The following is a 10737-nucleotide window of genomic DNA, read 5'->3' on the forward strand; positions in this document are numbered from 1 at the left end:
AATATTTTTTGTCCACCCATAGCTACAGTCGGTGTTCTGATATTTGGTGATATTTGCATAACTACTGCGTGCTCTACGTGCTTGCCCAGCCAGCCAGTCTGGATGTTCATGGACGGGTTGGTATGCTGTTCCGGCCTGCATCGTTAGCCAGTTTGATATCATTGACTAGTATCTTGTTATGAGAGAAATAGACCGCATCTACCCCGCCTCCCCCCACGATATAGGTCTAGAGATATGAGACCTTTAGCTACTTTATCATGCAAATTCCCTAACGACCATAACATGATAAGAGCAGAGAACGACCAAGCATCTTATTAGCTTGATCCTAATATACCATGTCTAAATAATGAAGCTAGGGCCGGGGTTGCATCGGACTAGCTACTGTTAATACATATTATGTACAAACGATCACAAGGCTGATGTTCAGGAGAAACTACAATAGCAGCAGGGAGAAAACACTCTCCGGGAAACTGACGCGGGTTGTCCAAGAGTTACGACACAGGGTCGGCCAAGGATCTACATGTAGGCATAAAAATTATTCGACCAGCAGCTGTCCGCGCCTGTAAAGACATTCCTCAAATTTTCAATCTGACTTTAAGCAAACCTCACAGCCCGATGCGGATTTGGAAGCTAAATGTTGAAGGCGCAGGTACCTATATGGGCGAGGACTACGCACATTGAAATATGTACCATTAGACTTCTAGAGGCGGGGTTTATCGTGCTGTAGACTTTTGAGTACATGTACACATAAAATTTGAGAAATTTCATTCGCTTTTTCTGTTGCTCCCGCTTGAATTTCACCTTTTTCGATGTGGAAGGAGGTGGGGAATCTTTATCTGTTTTATTGCGTATAAGCGCTGGGCTGATTGAATCCTGTTCCACATTTGTTGTTGAAACGTATGGCTCCCGAGCCTAGGATCAAACGTTTAGTTGTCACTATAAATCGCCGTATGTCACTATGGTGTCAAGAGTAGACGGTGGAAACAATGGAATAGTTCAGTGTATTAAGAGTTATATGGGTATATGAGGTCACTTATTTGTACTGTAGTCAAGCATATAAGAAATACAAGCAACATATCTTTCCTATCAATCTATCCAGTCAAGAAAGCAGCCAACACCCACCTATATTTCTAACATTTGTGATTCGGCGGTTGGCCGAGTGATAATCTATGACACGACAGGTTTTTTTTTTTAACACACGACAGGGGTGTAAGTTTACATAGGCAGCTTAAGCTTACAAGGTAAGAAAGAGATGATAACATGATTGATAGTCGGCACTAATCAAGGCAGGAGTTTCTCCGTATATGTAGAATAGACAGTTTTAAGGTTGAGAAATGGTAGTTCCGTCTATTGAGGTACTTACCTTTCCAAAAGGAGTTGTTTTTTTACGTACAAAAAGATCTAACTAGACTCTGTACGTCTATCAACAGACTTGACACATTTGGTACTCTCGAAAAGAGAAAGGAGGTAAGAGAAAACGGCCCCTGCATTTGAATCCAAAGAGAAATGATTGGTTATTGAGGGTATTGCGTGTAATGATCAGGGGAAGAGATGAGGCGTCACGAGAGGGAAATGATACGAGATAGAGGATGCGGGATGCAGAGAAGACGAAAATTGTATCAATAGGAAGACGGGTACATGACGAAACTTAGAATTTCAGGAGGAGGGGAAGAAAAGAGCAATGTTAGAGGTTTCGATCGTCCAACATCCTCTACTTCTTGCGACCATAACTGGCCCATGGGCTTTCTTCCTCCGGCACATTATTCTCGGGTTGACCCCATTGTGGAGCCTTAGAAACCTTTGCCCATCCGTTCTTCCTAGTGGCTGGCTGCTGTGATGAATAACCGGAGCGCGAGGCAGTAGATGAGGCTCTACTCGAGCCCCCAATGGGCCTCGTTCTATCCATAGTTTCCCATTGATCATCGTCGTCTTCGACAGGAGGAGCACGACTGGCGCCGGAGTTAGAGGGCTGGTTAGCACGGGGATTAAACACAACCGGAGCACGCTGTGCGGCGCCGGGACGTGCCGGAAGGTTGTATCCCTGCTGTCTGGGAGGACCACCATGATGGGATGTAGTAGAAGATGAGACATCTCCAAATTCATCTTCATCGTCCTCACCGGTAGCTGATGCCCAATCATTCTTCTTATTCTGAGATATATAAGGCCTGACCTTGTTGACATTCGACCTTGACGCGCCAACATCCCACTAAGAAATTGTTAGCAAAGAAAACCAACCATGGAAAGTACAAGACGTAGATTCAAACACATACATCGTACTCTTCTTCTTCTTCCTCATCGTCGCTGCTGCTTGAATCAGTGGCATCATCAGGACGAAGATCGGGCTCGATTTTAATATCAGTGTCGACACAATTGATGCACCTGGCGTTATCTGGGTTCTTTCGCTGGTTTTTGGCGAACTCATGCAAACCCTTCACTTTGTCGCAAACATAGCATTTGAGCTCGCAAGTTTGGTTCGCGGTGCACAGGGTGCAAGCGACATGCACTGAATCCACATCTTTCTTGGCTGGCTGGAATCAGCACCAAAGTCTACTTTGAAGCAATTACAGTTGAGCTATGGTGCTCGGTGGCTTGTACTTACTTGTTCGACTGCCCCTCTTGTACGAACTGAACTTGAGGAGCTGGCGGTTAGAGAACTCATCCTTACTCTTCGTTTTTTTACAGATCGCACACCTAATCTGCGAAGGTGCCCCACCATCCCTATCAGGTGTATGAGTTAGCAGCTGTATCCATGTCTCCTAAATAGTGAACCAGAAAACGCAGCGAAAATAAAATTTGATGAAAACAAACCTGTTCGCGCCAGCAGCCGCTCCCGGTTTCTTGTCAGAAGTGCTCCATCTCGCACCTTTGGGCGCAGATGGTATACCTCTACCGGCCATGCCTGGGGTTCCTGTTGTAGGAGCTAAAAGGTCAGTCTCAATTGATGAATTGCAAAAGACAATGCGCAGAAAAGATACTTTTGGATTTGACGAGCTATCTGCCAATTGGTGAAATCGGCAAGGTCCTGTTGATGGTGATGAGGGAGCTTTTTGTGATGAGGAAGGGAGAGGGAGCTGTAGTGGGGTGGAGGAGTAGTGGGGTGTGGATAGTGGGATAGTGGATGCCTGAATTGCAGGGGTTACGTGAAGACGTGTTGCTGTTGCTGCTGTTGCGGTTGCACGGCTCACGTGAAACAGAACTCAACCAGTTAGCTCGTCGAGCGGTCAATGATCGTTGTACAGTCAGTCAATTGAATAATCTGCGTTTCCTTTGAGAGTCCTCGTCCAGGACCTCACTCTATGTGTTATTCTTAATTACTAGCAGTTTATCATGAAGAGAAATCAAGTGAAATTTGGTCGCAAAACCCACCACGGAACTTTTCACATACATACATACATACATTAAATTCAAATTACATTTATTAAGATTCGTATGACACATCTCGATCTCAACATAAATACATAACTATTAACATGGCCCGTGAGATTACACAGAAACTCCGCTTTATAAACGCACGACCGCAAACAACCCAATAATCATCAATCCAAACACCACCGGGACTCTTACGCCAGACCCACCATTCCCAGCAATTACCTGAGCCACTGTGCTCGTAGGCACCGTTGACCGTGTGGTTGACGCCCTCGTGGAAGTAGTTGACCCCTCAGTAGAAAAAGGAGTCTCCTCTGAGAAGATAAAATCACCTGTCTCAGTCGGTGTCGGAGCTGCGAACGAAGTCGTCGACGAAGTACGTCTCACTCTACTAGATGTAGATGCCTGCACAGTGCTTTCACCAAGCCCACCACCTCCGCCTCCGCCATTTCTGATGCAGCTCTCCCGTACAGCGTCGCATGCGTATCCTGAAGGGCAGCACCCGCCGGCACACTCCGTCTCCCCACGATCACAATCTTTCTGGCAGTAGTTCTCGCCTGACACACATGTAGTCCCGTTCGGACAGCACCCAGACAGATCTGCACAAGGAAAGTACCCCGACCTCGAACATGATCCACTACCACTGCTACCGCCACTGCTACCACCGCTGCTACCGCCACTACTGCCACCACTACCTTTCTCCAAACATCCATACCGGCTCGTGCTACTCTGGTAGTAGCAAGTCGAGGTAGCAGTAGGACAGCATCCATCCCCACCGTTAATGGGCCCACAATCAGTATGCCCAGCGGGACAATATTGCAATGATCCCGAGCAGAGCTGGCCAGTAGGACAACACCAATTCTGCACGCCATCCGACTCGCAGTCATAGCCAGCGGGACAGCAGGAGAAAGTATTGGCGCACATGTACGTACCGGCCGTGGCACATGTTTGTCGTTTGTGCATTGCGGCGGCGGGAACTCGGTCGGCAAAGGCGGTGAATTTACCATCGGAAGGAGCTGGGGACCCCATGGAGCCCATTGGGAGGACCCCTTTGGGGACAGGGGAGATACCGAGATTGGAGGGTTCTTGTTCTGCGCATACTGAGGTTGCGAGAGAAAGCAGGGCAAGAATGGGGGCGTGATATTTCATGATTGAAGGTACGTATGTGGCCAGGAGACGGATGACTGCACAATGGTCTGAAAGATGAAATGGAGGGGGGACGATATATATACTGACATACCTACTGAATTCAGATTTCAACCCACACCCCCAACTCCGTCCTACCAAAAGCAAAGAAATAAGTCCATTACCAACACAAATCGCCAGTCAATGCCAAGGCCGACCCTCGTATCGTGTTAATTGCAATTCATCCTTTGTACAACGTCGATAGTTCTTGGTTAGGTAACTCTGCAGCTTCGGCGGTGACACCGGCTGTACTCCTACACATCAACTATGTATGCATTCGTCCAAGGATCCAGCCACTGAGAAGTTTTAATGATAAGTGCCTACATGCCTACATGAGCTGTGTAAGTTCACAGTGTTACACATACATTAGGATCCGTCGGCATGGCCGCAAACATGGAGTTTTTTATGTTCAACTCCTCACGCTACATATCAGTCATTTGGTTTCGGAACTCTCTGGGCTTCCCAGATAGTGCGAAGATATTTGCAGAAGCGTAGCTATCGTTTACCTTAAGACTGATCTATGAAAGCTTGTTAATTGCCTAGTGAGTCACGTCAAGGAACTCGAGCCTTTTCGTATTTTTCCCTGTCAATAGAAAACCTCGACTAATATTACCTAAAATGGAATAACTAGACCAGACAGTTTAAGCTTAACCGCAGATCATCCAATGAACTCATATGATCTCGTATGTTACACGAGTATTACACAGAGCCTTAAGGCAGAGAAAGGGGCTGAATCGATTGGACAGAAACCAGTGGAGTGCGCCCGTCGTTAAGTTAGCTTTAGGGTTTCTGGGTCGGGGTATCATAGATATGGAAAGAGTACCGGGGGTTATGGGTTAGTCTGAAGAACCCTTTTTTGGCGTATGATTGGTTGAAGCTGCAGAAAGTGATACTTGGCGCCAGAAAAAGTACTTGAATAGGCTGCCCCCCATCTTTTGCAACGCAACCTCCGAGACCGCAATTTGAGTGCTGTTTGCACCCAGCTTCATCAGAAAACACTCCCCACAAGGGCTTATGAGCTCAAAATATTGTCTAGGGGAAGCTGGGAGCCAGCGCTATTCTGCAGTTATTTTTTTGTATTTTTAGCAAAATATTTAGATTTTTGAGTGAATATATATGAAAGTTCTTCAGACTTTTTTCCCCCCATACAAATTTGGTGCGCTAAGGCCGGTGTGATTGATGATAATTGGTTGCTCTCTATAAAATCCCTGCATGTTCAACCAACGAAGCAGAGTTCTTCAGACTAAAGGTGAACACCCGGTACAGCGATTCACAGGCATTTGGCGAATACACCCATTTGACGAACAGGGGTCACGGCCAATAAGAATCAGGATATCTTAGTCAAACTCGCAGTTTGACTGGTTGCTGGCTGGTTGCTACATACAAATTCGCCAAATGGGTGTATTCGCCAAATGCCTGTGAATCGCTGTAGGCATGGGCGTGGACACTAGAGTACCTACTCTAGTGTGGTGACTCCACCAGCATCTGGTAAACCCGTTGTGATAAACGTTTAAAACACCACTGGCTAATATATTTAGACATATCATCTCGTAATTTTGGTTGTCATTAGGCCCTTTAGCTACATGAAAGATCGACCGAGAACGAGAGATGGAGGGCGGGGCATTACATAGGCTATCAAAAACCAACAGCACTCAACAGCACGTGCAGTTAACGGTATGTGGTACGGGAGAAACGTTACACAGGGCGCAATCTTCTTCAGCCCCAGCCTTCCGGAGCCCTATGTACGATACTCGGCTCCATCCTAGAAGTGCAATTATAGCCAGCCGAGACGTGACATGTCATGAGAGAGGGCTGTTTTGTGCATTAAACTGCACCTTTGCGGCTGAAAGTGGCATAATATTTTGTGCACTCGCGTGGTAGCGGTGGCAGCGAGCGTTTTTGCGGAGACTTGCTACATCTGGAGCAGGTGAGAGCGATCATTAATAAAGCTTGATAGACAAGAAGTTCTTATTAGCGACACATTAGAGAGTTTAAGCCATCCGAGTTTTGGCAACAACAAAAAAGATCGTCGGACAAAAAAGATCAGCGGTCCAGGGTCAAAGGAGAAACTAACCTAGGGCTGGTAATTTCTGCTGTTGATACTGCTGTATCGAGCACTAGTAAGAGCCTCAAGACTACTAGTTTGGGGGTGAGCTACGAAGGTTGATCTTTTTTGCTTGTTCTTGCTAGAAATCTTTGGTGGCTTAAACTCTCTAATATTATTTGAAGGAGTGGGTCGATGAGCACTAGCAAGGACTGCGCCGCAGACTTGTAATTTCAAGTATCTCCTAAGGAGGTCTAGTTTCGCCTCTATCTATCTTACCGCCAAAACTCGAAAAAAATTGGCTATCTCCCGCTAGGGATTATTGCTCGAGTGATTGGTTGAATGGCATCGATCTGCATCAGAAGTTTCCCATACAAGTAATTTTGATCTCTGGAAGCAGCCAATTTTTCGAGTTATGGCGGTATTATCGCCAACACCAATACGAGTCATGCAGTCATGAGGATAAAACTATTCGCCCTGACTGGAGATCGCTCCCACTAAGTCTTCTTGGATCCGCGGATCTTCTGGCTGTCTATTCTTGTTCATCTAAGAGACTAACAGGATGTCCCGAGACTTACCTTAGGTCTCGAGATTATTAAGGCTGCGATATAATGAGACAATGAGACAAGATATACTCGCCAAAAAATAAAGTCTGTGGATGAACTAAGTACCGTTGCAACGCAACCATTAGGCCAGGTACTTAATTCATCCACAGACTTTATTTTTTGGCGAGTAGAGATACAGGTTCAAAATAGTCTCGTTTTGTCTTATGTGCATCATTAGAACTTGGGTTTGGGAAAGAGGGTGGTGTTCAGGAAGGAAAGCTATTAATGGGGGATCAAAAGAAGCTGAGAGTGCTCTTTATCTAATGACCCAAATTTGGGTAAATTCCCCAAGACTAGATAATGATGTTTCGACAGATTATCATTTCACCCCGAATTTGGCCAAAGCAGTGCCACTGCATCTCGTACTTCGGGGAAGTGGTACCCAAACAAAAAGAATTCAAGTCAAAGAAAAACGATGTTTTCTTCACCAAATATCGCTGTTCGATGGGTTCCTGTTACGTCAAAATGACAGTCACCGTTATATATCGAGCCCTTTGATCATAACACGTGCGCTTGGAGTTTTATTCTAGCCCTCTGGCCTCGGCAAACATATAGATAGACTGATATATACCTGTTAAAAAGCCTGGATTAACGTGCATATACAGTATTCAGCTTTGAATCAAGTAAACTGCGCGCACGTCCGGATCAGGCTGTAGTTTGGGTCGTTTACTTGTTGTAGTCTTCTTTACTGATATTTCCTATGTGTAGGCCAGTCTGTTAGCCTAGTCTTTAGCTATAATTATACTTATTGGTTATGGTATATGCCTGCGAAATAAAATATATATCCGTGACCGCAGAGCGAGCCTGAAATCGTGGCCACAAACATACTAAGGTTCGATGATACCTGGTATACCAGGGGAAAATTTCTTTTGTTTGAGGTGCCGGCCACGGTGCATATAGGACAAAAATGATGTTGTGTCCTGGAAAACATCGTTTCTGTTGGCCTAATCGCTTGCTTATCTGCCATTTTGGTGGATATTGTTTATATAAACGGGACTCATACCTTCTTTCCCAGCTGTGGTTCTTCTCCATTGGAGAATCAGACGATTGTATACATGTAGTTAATCTTATCCCGATTTGTGGTTGCCCTGGCCAGTTTCGATTCAGGCTGAACACAATTAATGAATTATTAATTAATTATCCTGGTTTGGTATTGATGCCCAACTCGCTCAAGAAGAGATTCAGAACTCAACGATATGTGAACTTGAACTTTCAGGCACACAGAAATCGCATGACCAGCAAAGACGCGAGATATCCTGGCGTTTACGGTATCAGTTTGGCACTCTACGCGCCTACCGAGTGATATTCAGTGATACTCACAGACCATCACTCGGTATCCACAATAGTGTGAAACGTTACACAGACTCTTCCATGGCTGCATATGCAGGCAGGCAAGATGTCCCGCCCGTATCTCCACTCCATGATGCCTCATCTCCCCCACCAAATACATAGACCGCGCCATGTCCACCCCGCCGCCTCCTCTGGAGCTTAAGGAAGCTGAAGGTGAGAGTTACCACCCAAGAAACCCCCAGGAGGAGACCAGGCCGCAAGTCAGGGAGCTGAAAAGTCCAGATAAAACCCACGAGGAGACCGCAGAGGCCAAGGCGGACGAAGTTCCAGAACTAGAAACAGCGAAAGAGTCAAGCCAGACTACCTCCGGCGCAAATGATGAAGATGAGGTACTTACCCCGCTGACGTTGCTTCCTCCGAGCTAATACCCCTATAGACAGTCAAGAAGTCTAGTCGTGTATCCCGCACACGTATAAAAGACCTCGAGGCTGCGCTCACAGCTCTCTACAAGGAGCGCCGTGATATGTTCACAGACATCGACCTCTACAAGCGCGACATCGTAGGCTTCAAGAAAGACATCTCGCGCCGCGACGCCCAGATCCTAGAGCTACAGCAGCACACCGCAACACCGTCACTTGAGCTCGACAGTCTTCGTGCCGCGAATGCCCGCATCGCTGAGGAGCTACGTGTGCACAAAACCGCTGCAAACGCCGTTATTGCTGCGCGCGATGCCGAGATTGCACGGTTAGAAGAGGTGGTGGGCGGGTTGAAGATGTGCATTAGTACTAGCACGCGAGTTGAAGAGGCAGTCGGGGATGAAGTATTTAGAGATGCGTGGGGGAGGATCGGGTATGATGTCGTTAACTGGTGCTTGACTAACGGAGCCGTGAAGGGGGGACGGGTAGATGTAGGATCTTTGGACGCGGAAGTGAGAGTAGTGTTGGAAAGGGCGGTACCCGGGCATGACGGACTGGTAGGTGATGGGAGGAGGGTGCATGTAGTACAGGCAGTGATGGCAGATGTCTTAGTGAGGGAAGTGTTTAAGGGCTGGTTTTTAGGACTGGAGGAGGACCGAGATGTGGCTTTGAAGGGATTGGAGGGGATGTTTGCCGACACAGGTACTTAGCTTAATACCCTCAGATATGTGTTTGAGCTGACTCTAATATGTACAGCTTTACCAGCATCTTTAAACTCTTGGCGCGCCTCGACGCTCACCCTCCTCCGCACACACCTCCTCGCCACACCCGCTGTCCTCACTGAGCTCTCGACTCGTATCACCAACGCTCTCCTAACATATACCACACCCCTTCTCCCGATGCCGCCCAGTGCATCCCGCGAAAAATCACTCACAGCGATCGTGGATGCCACGATCCGTATCGCAACACTGATGCGATGCCAGCGCGCACGCTTCCAAATACAGGACATACCTGTTGGCGTCAAGTGGGATGCGGAGACTATGGAAGACCTGACGGGAGAGGAGGAAGACGGAAGTGTGGTCGGGTGCGTGGCATGGCCTGGGGTGGAAAAATGTGGTGATGAGATGGGAGAGGGAAAAGAGGTCAGATGTGTAGTAAGGGCTAAGGTGGTGTGTGTTGAGCCCAGAGAGGGTGCGTAATTATCAAAGTTAGATAGGATAGATACGTGGGGTTATTGGGTGGAAGTAGATACTAGCATGGTTTTGAACATAAAGAATTGTAGTGTTGTATCAATGAGAATTTAAGTGTTCAGGAATAAGAGAAAGAAAGAAATAGGTTTGCTTATCCTGTTTAATAATGTTGAATCTTGTATTAGTATAACAATTCTCCCGAGACGTTGATAAGAGAAAAGCCAGGAGTCGATCAAGGCGTAGCTTAGAGCTTACAGGCAGAAGTACGATAAAGATCCTCGAAAGCCTGTGAGGATATATTTCGGGGCAGCTAAAGATCTGGTCGTGGGAGGGAGAAAATCTCAGCTTTCTTATCTTTGAACCTGATTCACCTCAGCCGTCTTGTGATTACTTACAGATCATGGAGCGCACGTACTCGATTTAGCCAATCGTAAAGAAAACCTTTACTGTAGCAGAGATCATTGGTCCGCCATTAACGGCCAATAATATTTCAGGTTACAAATGTGATCAAGAAGGGAAGCGATGCCTAGGCCATGGACTTTTGCTTGTTCTGTACTATTTACACTACGTGTGATGATCTTCCTGTCCGCATGGATGAGATGATATTTTTCCCATACTCCAGGTCTGGGCCTCAGCACCTA

General features: G+C 46.7%; 3 protein-coding genes across 3 annotated transcripts; 1 reads left to right on the forward strand and 2 right to left on the reverse strand.

Annotated features, from left to right (window-relative positions):
* Positions 1-1711: 1711 nt before the first annotated feature.
* Positions 1712-2897, reverse strand: H6S33_000052 (uncharacterized protein; the record flags this gene model as incomplete). Its single annotated transcript, XM_044831906.1, has 4 exons — positions 1712-2206; positions 2271-2524; positions 2600-2718; positions 2809-2897. 4 exons carry the CDS (start codon positions 2895-2897, stop codon positions 1712-1714), a joined length of 957 nt encoding a protein of 318 aa, XP_044699611.1.
* A 604-nt stretch (positions 2898-3501) lies between these two features.
* On the reverse strand, positions 3502-4515 carry H6S33_000053 (uncharacterized protein; the record flags this gene model as incomplete). Its single annotated transcript, XM_044831917.1, has 1 exon — positions 3502-4515. One exon carries the CDS (start codon positions 4513-4515, stop codon positions 3502-3504), a length of 1014 nt encoding a protein of 337 aa, XP_044699612.1.
* Positions 4516-8660: 4145 nt separating this feature from the next.
* H6S33_000054 (uncharacterized protein) lies at positions 8661-10105 on the forward strand (the record flags this gene model as incomplete). Its single annotated transcript, XM_044831928.1, has 4 exons — positions 8661-8703; positions 8773-8879; positions 8927-9608; positions 9663-10105. 4 exons carry the CDS (start codon positions 8661-8663, stop codon positions 10103-10105), a joined length of 1275 nt encoding a protein of 424 aa, XP_044699613.1.
* Between the last annotated feature and the right edge of the window lie 632 nt (positions 10106-10737).

The sequence above is a fragment of the Morchella sextelata genome (genome assembly GCF_020137385.1).
Source record: "Morchella sextelata strain SCLS chromosome Unknown scls_1, whole genome shotgun sequence".
NCBI lineage: Eukaryota > Fungi > Ascomycota > Pezizomycetes > Pezizales > Morchellaceae > Morchella > Morchella sextelata.